The following is a 16,627-nucleotide window of genomic DNA, read 5'->3' as shown; positions in this document are numbered from 1 at the left end:
CGGAAGCCGCCTAATAGCGGGCTGGCTGGACGCCCGGCTCATGACCAGCCCACCAGAGAGGTATCGACATCTGCTTTATATTTGGTGACACTCAGCATTTATACAATTCAGGACTGTACCCATTGCACCTTATTCATTATTCACTCATCATCTATCCATATAGCAGCAATTACCGGTAATCTGTGGAATACGGACATTCACAATATTCAATACAGCTGCAGCTTAGCATATGCTTTAACAGACTTCTGACACCTTGAGACAATATAAGTGTGACCCATCTCTTTTAATATTATTGTTACACTACTCTTTACTGTTTTATTAATTTTGTAATAAATTTTGCATTCTTTATACATTGGCTCTCTTTACATATACAAATCCTGACATACAGCGCAGCCGTCTTTGCTTTTATGCTTCTGCCACATTACTACACAGTTTTTCGGCAAGCGCAGTATCTCAGGAGCTGTTCCTTTTAAAATATATTTTAAATTGTCCAGTCCCATTTTTTTATTTAGATTATCCACTTGTTGAGGCGCTTTTTCAGCAGTAATTATCGTTTGTTCTTGTAGTTTACTGTCGACCTAAGTCTGGTCTACTCTATGATCCACACCCATTCTGGACATTGCAGTCAGAGCTGGATCAGTCAATATATGGCATTTAAAGAAAACGCTATAATAGGTTTTCTATTTTTCTTTGTTTTATATGGAGAAATGCTTTGTTATACAAATGAAATGAAACCTCAGAGACACCCAATAAACTATGCAGCATATCATAATTTATTTTTGTACTACATGACATGAGAATGACAGAAATCAGCGCAGGTTACGATTTGCATGCCAGGACACAGAAGTACTTGACGTGGAGTTCCAGGATCTCATCACCAGACAGTTCTCCTATGGCGTCAGCTATCCTGTGGGAGAGAGATAACAGTGTTCTCTTAACAACTAATTTCCAGTTGTCAGATACTGTGGGGTATATTTACTAAAGTGCGGGTTTTCAGAACTGGAAATGTTACTCAAAGCAACCAATAGGAAGAGACGCTGACGGGGAGCGCTGCCCTCCACATAACTCCAGCATACCTCTGCGGTACCAGGGTGTTATAGAACAGGGGGGAGTGTGATAATAATACCAACTAGCCTATTAAAGTTAGCTGGTTAGCGCCGGGCTTTTATCATAATAGCCTACAGCGGCGCGGCTGGCTCCTTATACTCTATGACTCTCTGAAGGCTCGGGGGGAAACTGTGTCTGACAATTTCCTGTGTGTGTGACGTGTGTAAGTGTGCATATCCCACATTGCCATGCAGGGCCGAAACTAGGGGGGGGCTAGGGGGGCAGGCGACCTGGGCGCCGGATTGGAGGGGGCGCCGAGACCCCCTAACACCCGCCGCGGCACTTTTAAACCCCCTTCTCCCGAGTGCCCAGCTCGGGGGGCGGGGTTTCGCGGGATGACGCGATTGCGTCGTGACGTCACGGCGCAAACGCGTCATTCCACGAAACCCCGCCGGAGGAGAGAGAAGGGGGAGCCGCGCAGACGAGGAGGGAGAGGCGGCTGAAGAGCGGCGAGAACCGCTTCAAATGTAAGTCAGCCCCTCTCCCTTCCTCTCTCTCTCTCTCTCTCTCTCCCTCCACCACCTGCCGCAATGTGTAAAATGGGGACCTGTGCCTGCCGCAATGTGTAAAATGGGGACCTGTGCCTGCCGCAATGTGTAAAATGGGGACACTTGCCAGCGTACTGTGTAAAATGGGGACCTGTGCCTGCCGCAATGTGTAAAATGGGGATGTGTAAAATGGGGACACTTGCCAGCGTACTGTGTAAAATGGGGACCTGTGCCTGCCGCAATGTGTAAAATGGGGACACTTGCCAGCGTACTGTGTAAAATGGGGACCTGTGCCTGCCGCAATGTGTAAAATGGGGACACTTGCCAGCGTACTGTGTAAAATGGGGACCTGTGCCTGCCGCAATGTGTAAAATGGGGACACTTGCCAGCGTACTGTGTAAAATGGGGACCTGTGCCTGCCGCAATGTGTAAAATGGAGACGCTTTTTCCTGCCGCAATGTGTAAAATGGGGACACTTACCAGCGTACTGTGTAAAATGGGGACACATGCCTGCCGCAATGTGTAAAATGGGGACACTTTTTCCTGCCGCAATGTGTAAAATGGGGACACATGCCTGCCGCAATGTGTAAAATGGGGACACTTTTTCCTGCCGCAATGTGTAAAATGGGGACACTTGCCAGCGTACTGTGTAAAATGGGGACACGTGCCTGCCGCAATGTGTAAAATGGGGACACTTTTTCCTGCCGCAATGTGTAAAATGGGGACACCTGTCTGCCGCAATGTGTAAAATGGGGTCACCTGTCTGCCGCAGTGTGTAAAATGGGGACACTTTTTCCTGCCGCAATGTGTAAAATAGGGACACCTGTCTGCCGCAATGTGTAAAATGGGGTCACCTGTCTGCCGCAATGTGTAAAATGGGGAATGGGGACACTTGCCTGTCGTACTGTGTAAAATGGGGACACTTTTTCCTGGATATGAAATTTATGTTAGAAAAGGCAATTTTTCAGGTAAAAAAGTTCTGAAAGAGATATATATATATATATATATATATATATATATATATATATATATATAATATTTTTATTCATTTATTTATTTTAAATTTTTTTTTATTATTATTTTTATTTATTTATTGTAAAATATTTTTTTATTTTTTTTGCAGGGGGGGGGGGGGGGGGGGGGTGTCAAATGACTACCTTGCCCCGGGTGACAAAAATCCTAGTTTCGGCCCTGTTGCCATTTTCAAAAAAGTTTATGGTTAGCAATGTAGACCACAAAAAAGATTCTCAATACCCATATGTGATGTCAATATCTTTATTATTATCACATATGATGTATTATATGTCTCCTTCGTTATAAGGGAGACAGCTGAGTGAAATATTAAAAATTATAGAGACAGAATAACGTGTAAGAAAAAAAGTAAATTATGTGTAGAGAATATGTTTAAAAGAAAGTGCTAGTGCGCTGTCTTAATTTATAGATCAATAAACCTGTGATTCAAAAAAAGAAAAACAAATTTGTTTTGTTTTTATTTTAATTAATTTATTTATTTGTTTTATTGCAACTACCACTGATTTTTTCTGGCCAGTGGTGTATTTATTTTAATTAATTTATTTGTTTTATTACAACTACCACTGATTTTTTTCTGGCCCGTGGTGTTTATAGAGTGTTATAAAATGCATCAGTGTTGTACCATTTCTAATATATTCTCAAATTAATGAATCCCAATGCAGCATTTGTTGCTAAATAATAGGGTAATGAGAATGTTAGAAACAACAGATGCAAAAATCCGGATGATAATTATGTCTATTAAAGACGTGAGGTTATTATTGCCTTTAATAACACTGGTATACGATAACACACTGACAAATTGTTCTTTGACGTTTCGAATTATAAGAAACCCCTATTGGAGTGTGTATTTCCTGGCCATTACTCCTTACTTGATATATTGCTATTATAGTAGTGTTCTCAGGGAGACTTAGCAATTTTGTACCATACTGTCATAAAAATAAACCTGTTTAAGCATCTATCTGCTACAAATAGCTTGTCTAAATACACAGCTAACCCAGGCAGATGTAAATTGGTACTACTCCCCTTAATCACTACTGTTTGGTTTGTTCCCAGTGGTTTATGTTCTCTGTAAAGGGAGCATGGCACATATTTGAGAGGTATAAATATATCAATTTGAGTCAGATTCACACAGTGCTAGTTCCAATAATGGCCCTCATTCCGAGTTGATCGGTCGCAAGGCGAATTTAGCAGAGTTACACACGCTAAGCCGCCGCCTACTGGGAGTGATTCTTAGCTTCTTAAAATTGCGACCGATGTATTCGCAATAATGCGATTACTAACTACTTAGCAGTTTCAGAGTAGCTCCAGACTTACTCTGCCTGTGCGATCATTTCAGTGCTTGTCGTTCCTGGTTGACGTCACAAACACACCCAGCGTTCGCCCAGGCACTCCCACCGTTTCTCCGGCCACTCCTGCGTTTTTTCCGGAAACGGTAGCGTTTTCAGCCACACGCCCCTGAAACGCCGTGTTTCCGCCCAGTAACACCCATTTCCTGTCAATCACATTACGATCGCCGGAGCGAAGAAAAAGCCGTGAGTAAAAATACTTTCTTCATAGTAAAGTTACTTGGCGCAGTCGCAGTGCGAACATTGCGCATGCGTACTAAGCGGATTTTCACTGCGATGCGATGAAAAATACCGAGCGAACAACTCGGAATGAGGGCCAATATACACATGAACCTGCTTAAACACCTATTGGTTGGGTTATGTAGGGCAAAGAGGTGGGGTTCATATGCGTATTATAATACTGTTATAGATAATGCTGTCTTATATAGACGGCTAAAGCAAACACATATAATTCCCAAATTAACAACAATGCCCTTATAACATCACTGTTTGTTACAACCCCATTGATGTGTGCTAGCAATAAATCATATCCAAATTTTCAAAGGTGTTAATAATTTGTAAGAGTCTCATATACATAAATGCAATAATTCCAGCCTATATTACTGTCTCAGTATCTGGCTGATATTGCCATGCAGCACATGCACGCATTGATAATTAACCCCTTGATGTCTATTGTACAATTTATTACAAGCAGGCTTAATTTAATCAAAGTCTCAGATATCTCTCCTTCATCCTTAGAGAGCCATCACAAATCATACATTTTTCATGTCTTTGATGTTACGTTACTAGCTAACACTAGGAGGAAACCCTCCTGTCATCTGTGTGAATTATGTCAGCATGTAGGTACAAACTAAAGGTAACCCTCACTAATATTTAAAACATTCACAGGTCATTAATACATGATGATATTAAAACTGACAGCGCACAGCAAAGCCAATGCGCATTTCACTTCATTAAAGCTTCGTCAGGGCTTATAGTCTATAGGCTTATAAAATTATTCAGGGAATGAGTGCTGCTATAACAAGTTGATTTGCTTTTTCTCTCTCTTTAAATTTGTATATATAAATCAACAAGCAGCACCACCTTAACATAATTGTGCTGAAATATTTGTTTGATCAGCACAATACGTTAGATTATAAATAGTCCCTAGAAAGTATAATTTATCTATAATCTGGTGCGGGAGTCTCTTTAACTTGAAACATACTGAGAAAGAAACACAGTTTTTAAAAAATCTGTGGAGGGTTTGACATACTCAGCCCCCACTGCTTCGTCTAAAACCCTGCCTACATACCCGCAAAAATGTATACTTGCCCAGATAATGCTAGTTGACACTGATACAGACTCTGAAATAGGGAACGGTGATGGGGCTATCCGGGGGGGGGATGCATGCATCTCTTGCTAAAGGGGTGCAACTGTTGATTGAAGCCATTAGGGACATTTTACATATTACTGAGAAGGTACCGGAGCAGGAGGAGGAGGAATCTTATTTTACAGACAGTAAGAAATCCTCGCTTACCTTCCCTGCTTCTAGGGAGTTAAACTCCTTGTTTGAAAAATATTGGCAAAACCTAGAGAAAAAATTCCATATCCCAAAAAGGGTTCTCATTGCTTTCCTTTTCCCTGAAGAGGACAGAAAGAAGTGGGAAAACCCACCTATAGTAGACGCTTCTGTATCTAGGTTGTCTAAAAAGGTGATTTTACCTGTCCCTAGTACAACTGCTTTAAATGAGCCGGCTGACTGCAAGATTGAGACTATGGTGGTCATTCCGAGTTGTTCGCTCGTTGCCGATTTTCACAACGGAGTATTAAGGCAAAAATGTGCATGCACATGGTACGCAGTGCGCATGCGCTAAGTATTTTAGCACAAAACTTAGTAGATTTACTCACGTCCGAACGAAGAATTTCCATCGTTGAAGTGATCGGAGTGTGATTGACAGGAAGTGGGTGTTTCTGGGCGGAAACTGACCGTTTTCTGTGAGTGTGCGGAAAAACGCAGGCATGACAGGATAAAACGCAGGAGTGGCTGGAGAAATGGGGGAGTGGCTGGCCGAACGCAGGGCGTGTTTGTGATGTCAAACCAGGAACGAAACGGTCTGAGCTGATCGCACTGTAGGAGTAAGTCTGGAGCTACTCAGAAACTGCTAAGAATTATTTAATCGCAATTCTGCTAATCTTTCGTTTGCAATTCTGCTAAGCTAAGATACACTCCCAGAGGGCGGCGTCCTAGCGTGTGCAATGCTGCTAAAAGCAGCTAGCGAGCGAACAACTCGGAATGACCCCCTATGCTCAAATCACTATACACAGCTACAGGCGTGGCTTTAAGGCCCACTATTACTCGTGCGTGGATTTCTAAAGCCATAGTTAAGTGGTCAGGCACATTACTAGAGGAATTAGATACTAGGGATAGGAGTGACATTGAATTGTTTTTACGTCACATACAGGATTCTGCAGGTTTCATGGTGGAGGCCATGAAGGACCTTGGCCTGCTTAATGCAAGGGCTACTTCCATGGCAGTCTCGGCACACAGAGGACTCTGGCTACGCCAATGGACTGCAGATGCAGGATCCAAGAAAAGTGTGGAGAACCTACCCTTCCTAGGTCAGGCTCTGTTTGGGGTCGCATTGAATGCGTGGATCTCCATGGCAACTGCGGGTAAGTCAACCTTTCTTCCCTCAGCAGCACCACCAGCTAGGAAATCTTATCCTACATCTCCACTGCAGTCCTTTCGGACCGCAAAATTTGAAAAATCCAAACCCCCTCCCACCTTCTTTAGAGGAGGTCGGGGAAAATCCAGAAAACCTGCACCAACAGGTTCCCAGGAACAGAAACCAGGTTCTGCTTCCTCAAAATCCTCAGCATGATGGTGGACCTCCCAGCCTGGAGATCGGGCAGGTGGGAGCGAGACTAAAATATTTCAATAACATCTGGGTGTCATCATGCCTAGACCCCTGGGTAAAAGATATTGTTGCCCAGGGGTAGAGACTGGAGTTTCAGGAACTCCCACCTCACAGATTCTTCAAATCAGGCTTACCAGCTTCACTGACAGAAAGTGCTATCCTACAGGAAACCATTCAAAAATTGGTCCAAACAAATGTCATTGTTCCAGTTCCACCTCACCTGAAACACAAGGGTTATTACTCAAACCTGTTTGTGGTACCAAAATTGGACGGTTCGGTAAGGCCAATATTAAACCTAAAGTCATTGAACCCCTACTTGAGGGTATTAAAATCCAAGATGGAGTCTCTGAGAGCGGTGATCTCAGGTCTGGAGGAAGGGGAGTTCCTGGTATCCCTGGATATCAAGGATGCGTACCTTCACATTCCTATCTGGCCGCCTCACCAGGCTTATCTAAGATTTGTACTGCAGGACTGTCACTATAAGTTCCAGACGATGCCATTCGGCCTCTACACAGCACCGAGGGTGTTCACCAAGGTCATGGCAGAGATGATGCTCCTCCTTCGCATGCAGGGAGTGAACATAATTCCATATCTGGACGATCTCCTGATAAAAGCATCTTCCAGGGAAAGGCTGTTGCAGAATATTGCTCTCTCAACTCAACTACACCAGTATCATGGGTGGATCCTGAACCTTCCAAAGTCACATTTGGAGCCGACAAGGAGACTATCCTTCCTGGGGATAATACTCGACACGCAGGTGTGGAGGGTATTTCTACTGGTAGAGAAAGCATTGGTGATCCAATCCATGGTCTGGGAAGTCCTGAAACCAGCCCGGGTATCGGTTCTTCAGTGCATTCGCCTTCTGGGAGAGATGGTAGCCTCTTACGAGGCTCTGCAATATGGAAGATTACATGCAAGGTTCTTCCAGCTGGATCTCTTGGACAAGTGGTTGGGATCGCATCTTCACATGCACCAGCAGATACACCTGTCACTGAAGGCCAGGATTTCACTCCTCTGGTGGCTGCAAACTTCTCACCTACTCGAGGGCCGCAAGTTTGGGATCCAAAATTGGATCCTTCTGACCACGGATGCAAGCCTCAGAGGTTGGGGAGCAGTCACCCAAGGGGAAAGCTTCCAAGGAAAGTGGTCAAGTCTAGAATCCATCCTTCCAATAAACATTCTGGAACTAAGGGCCATATACAACGGCCTTCTACAAGCGGCACATCTTCTGCAAGATCAAGCCATTCAGGTTCAATCGGACAATGTAACGGCGGTGTCCTACATAAACCGACAGGGCGGAACAAAGAGCAGAGCTGCAATGTCAGAGGTAACAAGAATCCTCCTCTGGGCAGAAAGGAATGCGGTGGCGCTGTTGGCGATCTTCATTCCCGGAGTGAACAGGGAAGCGGACTTCCTCAGCAGTCACGATCTCCATCCAGGAGAATGGGGCCTCCACCCGGAGGTGTTCACAGAGGTAACAAGCCAGTGGGGGTACCTCAGATAGACATGATGGCCTCCCGCCTCAACAAGAAGCTTTGGAGGTACTGTTCCAGGTTGAGAGGCCCACATGCAGTGGCGGTGGATGCCCTAGTAACTCTGTCGGTGTTCCAGTCAGTGTATGTGTTCCCTCCACTTCCACTCATCCAAAGAGTTCTGAAACTAATAAAAAGAACAAGAGTTCAGGCGATCCTCATTGCTTCGGACTGGCCAAGAAGGCTTGGTATGCGGATCTTCTGGAATTCTGGAATTGCAAGACCTTGATTTGTCTCTACCCATGGAGGATGATCAGTGGACACACAGTGGATGGATCTAGGAGCAGAAATGGCGCCTAAAACTTGCCGGAGATTTGGCGGCAGGGAACATCGGGTCCAAACTACATCCCAGCCCTGGACGGACATTGGGAGGACCATTTGCTGAGGAACAAAGGGTGCTGGTTCGAGAGAAGTTACCTGGGAACAAGTTGAGTGAGCGATGGGAGGTGCTGCCTTATGTCGTTCAGCGGCAGGTGTCTCCTGACAATCCAGTCTACGAGGTGAAGGCGGAAGACGGAAGCAATTGCGTCCGCACTCTACATCTGAACATGCTGTGGACTTGCCTCTTCGAGGATCTGCTTCCCCTAGAGCCGATCCCAGAGGCCACTCCGGGAGTGGATGAGGATGAAGATGATTGGTGGGTCCCTCCACCTGCCATACCACAAGGCCCCTTGCCGTCAGAGGAATCAGTAGTGGCTGCAGACCCAGTGGGATCTGTTTTTCCCCCACCTGCTCTGCCCAGGCGTTCTACATGAACAACGTTGGGAGTACCCGCTTACCACTTTGCAGATCCAAAATTTGAGTGGGCAACTGCCCGCATCTTTGTAGGGACTACAAAGGAAACAGGGGGGGAAATGTAAGTGGATACCGTGCTGGGAGGGAACGGAGAATCCATACCTCCATTCTTCTCTGGCAGGCGTCGGCTCACGGCGGGATTCAGCGCTGCATCGGGTTCCCAGTAATCCTGTTAGGATTCAAGCCCCTCCAATCAATTTGTGACCATTTGAATGGCGCACCAGGCGTGAGCCAATCGGGGCTTGTACCTGGGCAGCCAATGGAGACGGGCTGCGACGAGCATATCAGGGCTCGCCGCATCATAGCTCCGCCCCCTCCCAGCATCATATATCAGACGCTGCGGAGCGGGAGAGCTCAGTCGGGCGCCGGGCGCTGAAGAAAGAAGAGCTTCAGGAGAAAAAGAAAGAAGAGGCGGCAACTGAGAAGATAGAAGAGGCAGCGGCCGAGAAGATAGAAGAGGCGGCAGCCGAGAAGATAGAAGAGGTGGTGCCAGGATCCCAGCGGCGGAGGACCGGTGGAGAGTGCTGCAATGTGTGGGAAGCAAAAGAGCTGACAAAGCTCCCCACTGCAGCCTCTCCCACCGAGTCGGGTAGGCAGCCGTGGGCCATCACCTCCTTCCTTTAATTCCACATAGACCACTGGGTTGCCAGGCATTAGGCTTGTGGGCATAGACAGGCAATAGGCCTGAGTGCTAGTTAGGAGTAGTGGGCCACTACATTGTATATAGTAATCTTGGCATTAGGCCAAGGTTACTGCTCCACGGTTAGGCAGGCATTAAGCCTGTGGGCACATACAGGCATTAGGCCTGTGGGTAAGTTAGGAGAAATAAGTTTTCTGGTAGTGATCTTGGCATTAGGCCAAGGTCACTGGGGAATCTTGTAGGCGGGCACTAGGCCCGTGGGTGATTACAGGCATTAGGCCTGAGCATCCAGTAGAGGACGCTAGTCTAGTGAGTATATACAGGTGTTAGGCTTGCGCTCATATAGGCCTCCCTGGCCTGTGTCCACATAATCAGGCCCCTCTGGCCTGTACTCCCACCCAGGTCTCCGGTCTGAGACACCGTAGCCAAACTCCTGGGCCTGTGTCCATAAGTCTGGGGACTCAACACAGGCGGGGTCAGAACATCCCCGCTCTAGTTTGTTTAGCAGGGCTCCACCCTTACAAGTGGGAACACCTATGCAGTACAGACTCCTCTCCGGCTGGGTCCCCTCAGCAAGTGGGCTGTGAGGCAGCTTGCTTGAGGCCTGTTGCTGTACTCCGTTTGGGATCGGGGAGGCTGTGGAGAGTCGGTACCGCCCCAAACGCCCTACCATCCAATGAACCTGAAGTGGACAGCTGTCCATGAGAGGGAGCTAGTTTGCGCATGCGCCCGGGGGTTTAGTACAGGTGCTTATTAGCCGGCACGAAGTGGCTAGACCATTCACCAAACCAAACTCAAAGGTAACTCATACTTTGTTGTATATCACTACTGTTGTCGCCTTGTATGTGTATGTTCTGTCAGTTGGACACAGGTGTAGCAGTTTGCCCAAGATGTATTTGTTGTTTAGAGTTTGTAGTAAAATAGGCCAGGTTAGTGGTTAGCCTATTTACTTGTTTGTAGGGAGGCTGCTGTCATTTTCTCTCCAGGAGCAGAGACCCGCAACAGGCAAGGTGACAAGAGTGGCTGTGTGAGTATTCCCCTCTGTGGGTTTCTTGGTCTGTGTTGGGCGCCGGTTCGCGAGACCTCGCTAGGCCGAGTGAGGTTCACCTCCACCTGGTGCACAAGTACCAATAGGTGACGATTGGGTGGCTGAGACCTTAGGGCCAGTGATGATGTTCACCTAGCTGGTGAAGGTCAGTGCCACCCCTGTTGTGTCCTCTTCCTCACCGCGGAAAGAGTTAATACTCAGTGACTAGTGTTTCTCTTCCCCTAGCCGTCTGGACCCCAAGGCCGAATCGCTCCGTTGAGGTTCCAGGAAAGGTTCCCGGCCTAAAGAAGTTCCGTGGCCGGAAGATGAGAAGGGCAACTTGCGGTAAGAAGCGAGTGACACCTGATCTGCAGCAGGCACTACACCGTACTGTCCCTCTCACATATACATATATATGTGTGTGTGTGTGTGTGTGTGTGTGTGTGTGTGTGTGTGTGTGTGTGTGTGTGTGTATAATATGCAAATATACACTAACCCTCCCCTTCACCACCTCCTCCTTGCACTCACCAGCTTTACAAAACAGGAAACAGCGTAACCTTGTTTTGGAATGGATGCTTATTGGGAGGAGAATAGAGCGATATAGGAAGAGACTGACTGCTGAAAGACAGGAGAGGAGGGTCCAGCAGCAATGAGGCTCAGCTTAGGGGAGGGGCCAGCCACCATTAAAGCAAAGCAAAGGCTAAAAGGGGCTGGCCTCATTCATCCCGAGCAGCGGCTGTTTAGACCAGTCATCCCGGACTGCTCTGACCAGGTAACGCTGTCTGCATCTAAATCCATGCTGTCACAGAGCGAGTGTGGGCCAGGCGATCAGAGAAGGTATAAGAGCGGCTGCAAGTGTACATAGTCAGCCGCTGCTATCCTGTCTGACAACCGCTGACTTATCCCCCTATTACAGCAGAGAAGGGAGCGGGGGCGGAGCACATGAGGTAGACAGTGTGCTCTGCGCTGCCTACATATGTACAGCGCAGACACATACACCAGCGGCCATTCGGTGGGATAGCAAACAGTGTGCTCACCCTACAAATGCGTGGGTGGGCAAGGCACCGTTCGCACATACCTAGTTACGGCCCTGCTGGGGGCAAGGGTTAGGTTTAGGCACCTCTGGGGAGTGGTCAGGGTTAGGCTGCATGTAGGGAGGGTTAGATTTAGGGGGGTGGGGAGAGTGGAGAACACCCCTTACTCACCCTTGTTAGATTTTTAAACAGTGGGATCCCATCATAATTCTTTCGAACGCAGGGATCTCCTGCGGTGGGATTAAATATTGATTCCCCCTACCCACCCATTCACAGAAATTTTTTTTATATCTTGTCCCTCCTATGTTTTAGTGCCATTTCTCTACATGCTTCAATACAGTGAATGGCTGTCAGCACTGACTGGTGGATAGCTCCAGCCATCCACCAATCAGCATGCTGACAGTCATTCACTGTCTGGCTGCATGCTGGGAGGCAGGTAGAGAATCTTTGTGACCACCACAGGCACCTGATCCAAGGACCCTAGAATTGTGGGGCCCTGGGCAGCTGCTCAGTGTACCTATATGTTAAGATGGGATGTAGTTATGTCGCCGGCGGTCAGGAGGGGGAAGCCACAGGAAGATTAGAGACCGGGGCGGAAGGTTAGGGTTTAGCACATTGAAGGGAAGGTTAGGGTTAGGCACCCAGCAGAGAGGGTTAGGTTTAGGCAGCAGGGAAGGAAGGGTTAGGGTTAGGCACCAAGCGTGGAGGGTTAGGGTTAGACACCCACAAGGGAGGGTTAGGGTAGGGAAAAGGTAAGGGTTAGGGGGCTTAATGGGGGGCTGTCGGGATTCTGATGAACGGGATGCCGCTGTCAGTATACTGACCGCTGGCATTCAGTTCATCGGTAACTCATACTGAACCCAGTTGAGAAGGATGTGGGGCACTCTGGATGCATAAATCATGACATTGAAAGGCACAGCAATGATTTAAAACAAAATGGTTGATATGCAAATTAGCCCAGGAATTAAGGTGTTTGTGGGTAATACAGTGCATGTGGCCTGTATTGACCAATAGAAATGCTTTTGTATATTTTTGTCGATTTTGGGTTGATTTTTGATGAATAGAATACTTTTAGAACTTCAAAAATCGAACTAACATCATACAGCAATTTTTAAAAAGAACTCAAAATCAACTTAGTAAATTAGCTATTTGGAATAGAACCAATGTGGTCAATTTTGTGGGGATGTTGGTTCTATTCTGGTCGATTTTAAATAGAACCAAAATCGACTGTTAGTAAATATACCCCATGGTCTGTGCACAAATCATAACCTCCGGTCAGTCATATTGCTCACTGCCCAGGATTTTTGGATATACTGTATTAACTATTACTAATTTAAATGATGTATCACTGTCTGTAGTGATGCTGGGTATGGGATTGCGTTTCTTCAGGGGAAATGTATATTTGCTATGTTAATGTATACTTCATTACACATAAAAGAAAAATGGTCCTCACATTCAGTTTTGTGACATTGCAATGACTGCTGCACCTCTGTTTTGTAAATTACTCTACTTTCCTCTCAACCTACTGAGAAAGGGTAATATATTGAGCTGGATTGGTTTAAGTGCATAAACAATATATTTTATATATGCTTTTTATTTCAGTAATCTATATCTTTTGTTCTCTATTGTTTCTTGTTACTGTTTTTCTTACCTTTTCTCCACAGTTTGTAAGAAAGCAGTGGCTGCAGCCCTATCCTTTGTTAGAAATTTTTGGAACATAAATGAGGACTCAAAAAAACCCAAGAGTTCTTGTGGGGTTAAATTAATTATTTCTGGTATGCCAGTGATCCTGAAAAATAGAATACAAAATAGAAAAATAAGCCAATTTCAGATATAGTATTTCAAAAGATCAAATATATTCATGATTAAGGTAACAACATTGTAGGTATTGTTAGGGGTTGCCACGGTTAATTCAATGACTCATTATTTTAGAAGCATTGCCAGTTCCGTTCTTCAAGTTGCTCTTGTTTCTAAGCAGCTGAGATGATTTTATCCGTAATGGGTCGGTTACATGACTGCAATTCAGAGAAAGCAGCAGAGAGGTCTAGAGCTCAGTGGTAGTTAGTTACAGCATTTCCCATTTCTAGGTGAATGTTTGCTGCTAGACTGAACCTTATTTGTTTACAGGACTTCGCTAATGGATTGCCACCTGAACTGACCATTGCATGTTAACTGGATTTTGTAACTAAATTGATGCTTGAACTGACCCCTTGCTGTTTACTGGATTTTGTAACTGAATTGCTGCCTGAACTGACCCCTTGCTGTTCACTAGATTTTGTAACTGAATTGCTGCCTGAACTGACCCTTGCTGTTCACTGGAATTTGTAACTGAATTGCTGCCTGAACTGACCCTTGCTGTTTACTGGATTTTGTAACTGGATTGCTGCCTGGAATGACTCTTGTGACAAGCAAATTACTTGTTTACTGGACTTTGATTTTCTGCTTGGACTAGACATTTCTTCTATTTGTCTTGTTGCTTTATTATACAGTAGATAGCCCTATTCTCCATACCGTACATCTGTCATTCTACTTCGTCCCATGATAACTTACTGCCTGCTCGAGTTTAAGTCCTAAAGACAAGTGCCTGGGACACATAATTTTCCAGGAAACGGGTTGTGAGCGGTAAAAGGTCACATTTGTGCCCTAATATTTTGGGAAATTCTTCTGCCTAGGTGAGAAGTCGGAAGTTTGTCTAGGTGTATGTTTAAGTGGTTTTCCTTCTAGATATTTGCCTGTATTTATTTAGGCAATTTGTCATTTAATAACATTCCTATTATTGATAGCAATGCTGCTGCTTATCACTTTAATGTTTCATTGGCATGTCGGTTGGGTGTTGCTATGTTACCACATGTTCTTTTTTCTACTATATGTGACTTGGCGGTCTATTCATGAAGCAGTGAAAAGTGTGAGAAGTGAGCCAGTAGAGAAGTTGCCCATGGCAACCAATCAGCATTGAAGTAATATTTATAATTTGCATACTATAAAATGATACAGAGCAGCTGATTGGTTGCCATGTACAACTTCTCCACATGCTCACTTCTCCACACTTTTCACTGCTACATGAATAAACCCCTTAGCTTCTTTCAGGAGGAAATGTATGGAGGGAATCTTCTTTCAGGAGGAAATGTATGTTAACATTCTCCTTAGGTAACTCTTAGTACAAGTCTTCTGTTCTAGATGGAGAATCCGTCTCATACACATAGGGGGTAAATTCAATTCAAGTTGGATCCTTTCCGATCCGACAATGCACAATGAGAGCGACCAAATCTGAGGAGCCTGGCTGGGGGGATGGCCGTTACTGCCGAGAGAGAGAAGCCTGGCAGGGGGGACGCCCATCTATCTAGAGAGGTACCGGCTGCCCCTATAGCCTGCCGCCCCACTCCCCCATCTCACCTCCTCAATCCGACTTTTTTTAAAGTCAGATTGAGATTGTCAGAAACAGGGCCAAAACCTGTCATATTTGGCTGCATTTCCAACAAAAGCACGTGGATACCCATGTTTTCTGACAAGTCAGGAATTCCCGACTTGTCAGAAAAACCAGCCCCTGTTGAATAGGTCGGAAATAGAAATGAGTGGGTTCGGTTCTCTGAGAACCGAACATCACGTCCCAAGCCCGGATCAGAGCATGGCTCAGGTTTTCCCACCTGACTCAGAAACTAGAACGAGTCAAAATGTCATCATCCCGCTGTTGGATTCTCGCAGGTTTTGCATTCCATATAAGGAGCCTCGCGTCAACGCTATTCCTCTTGAGTTGACAATTTTCTCACCAGCAGGTCTTTGAACCTCTGCAGACTTGTGTCTGCCGGAAAGAGAGATACAACGTAGGCTTCAAACCTAGGATCGAGCATGGTGGCCAAAATGTAGTGCTCTGATTTCAACAGATTGACCACCCTTGAATCCTGGCAAAGCGAATGAAGGGCTCCATCATCAAGTCCCACATACTTTGCAGATTAGCTCTGTCTTAGCTCCTCCTTTAATTTCTCCAGCTGCTTCTGCAAAAGCCTGATGAGGGGAAGCTGGCAGTGTCTGAACTGACTTCACGTGTGGCAAGTTTGAAGGGTTGGAGAACCTTGCACAAGACGGAAATCATTCTACACTGCGCTTGAGTCAGGTGCATTCCCCCTCCTTTGCCTATATCGTATGTGGATGTATAGGCTTAAATGGCCTTTAGTTGCTCCTCCATCCTCTAAAGCATATAGAGTGTTGAATTCCACCTCGTTACCACCTCTTGCTACCGGTGATAGCAGGGCAGGTACATGGGACGTGCTGGAATTTGCCCAGATGTAATGCACGCTCAGTATTGGTGGCGTTGTCCGATATCACAAATCCCCAGGAGAGTCTAATTGGGGTAAGCCATTGTGCGATGATGTCCCTCAGTTTCTGTAAGAGGTTGTGTGCCGCTTACGGAAACGGTGATACATAGCATAGCCTGCCTAGGAACAAGTTGGTGTTTGCGAGATGCTGCTACTGGTGCCACTGCTGTTGCTGTGGAAGGCCACACATCTACCCAGTGGGCTGTCACAGTCATTTAGTTCTTAGTCTGCCGTGCTCCACATGTCCATTGTTAAGTGGACAGTGGGTACAATTGCATTTTGTAGGACACTGTGGACACTTTTTCTGACGTCTCTGTAAATTCTCAGTATTGCCTGCCTTGTGAAGTGGAACCTAGATGGGATTTGATACCAGGGACACAGTACCTCAAACAATTCTTTAAGTCCCACAGAACTAA

General features: G+C 45.9%; 1 protein-coding gene across 1 annotated transcript in view; it reads right to left on the bottom strand.

The window, feature by feature from the left end:
* Positions 1-790: 790 nt before the first annotated feature.
* Positions 791-16,627, bottom strand: part of LOC134943998 (putative methyltransferase DDB_G0268948) — a 68,923-nt gene continuing 53,086 nt past the window's right edge. Inside the window, exons 5-6 of the mRNA XM_063932544.1 lie at positions 13,550-13,687; positions 791-907 (exon numbers count right to left, since the gene is read on the bottom strand). Coding sequence (XP_063788614.1) covers positions 820-907; positions 13,550-13,687 — 226 coding nt within the window. The 3' untranslated portion in view covers positions 791-819. The remainder of the gene's footprint in view (positions 908-13,549; positions 13,688-16,627) is intronic.

The sequence above is a fragment of the Pseudophryne corroboree genome, chromosome 7 (assembly GCF_028390025.1).
Source record: "Pseudophryne corroboree isolate aPseCor3 chromosome 7, aPseCor3.hap2, whole genome shotgun sequence".
In the NCBI taxonomy this organism is placed as follows: domain Eukaryota; kingdom Metazoa; phylum Chordata; class Amphibia; order Anura; family Myobatrachidae; genus Pseudophryne; species Pseudophryne corroboree.
This window is presented reverse-complemented; position numbering and strand designations above follow the sequence as displayed.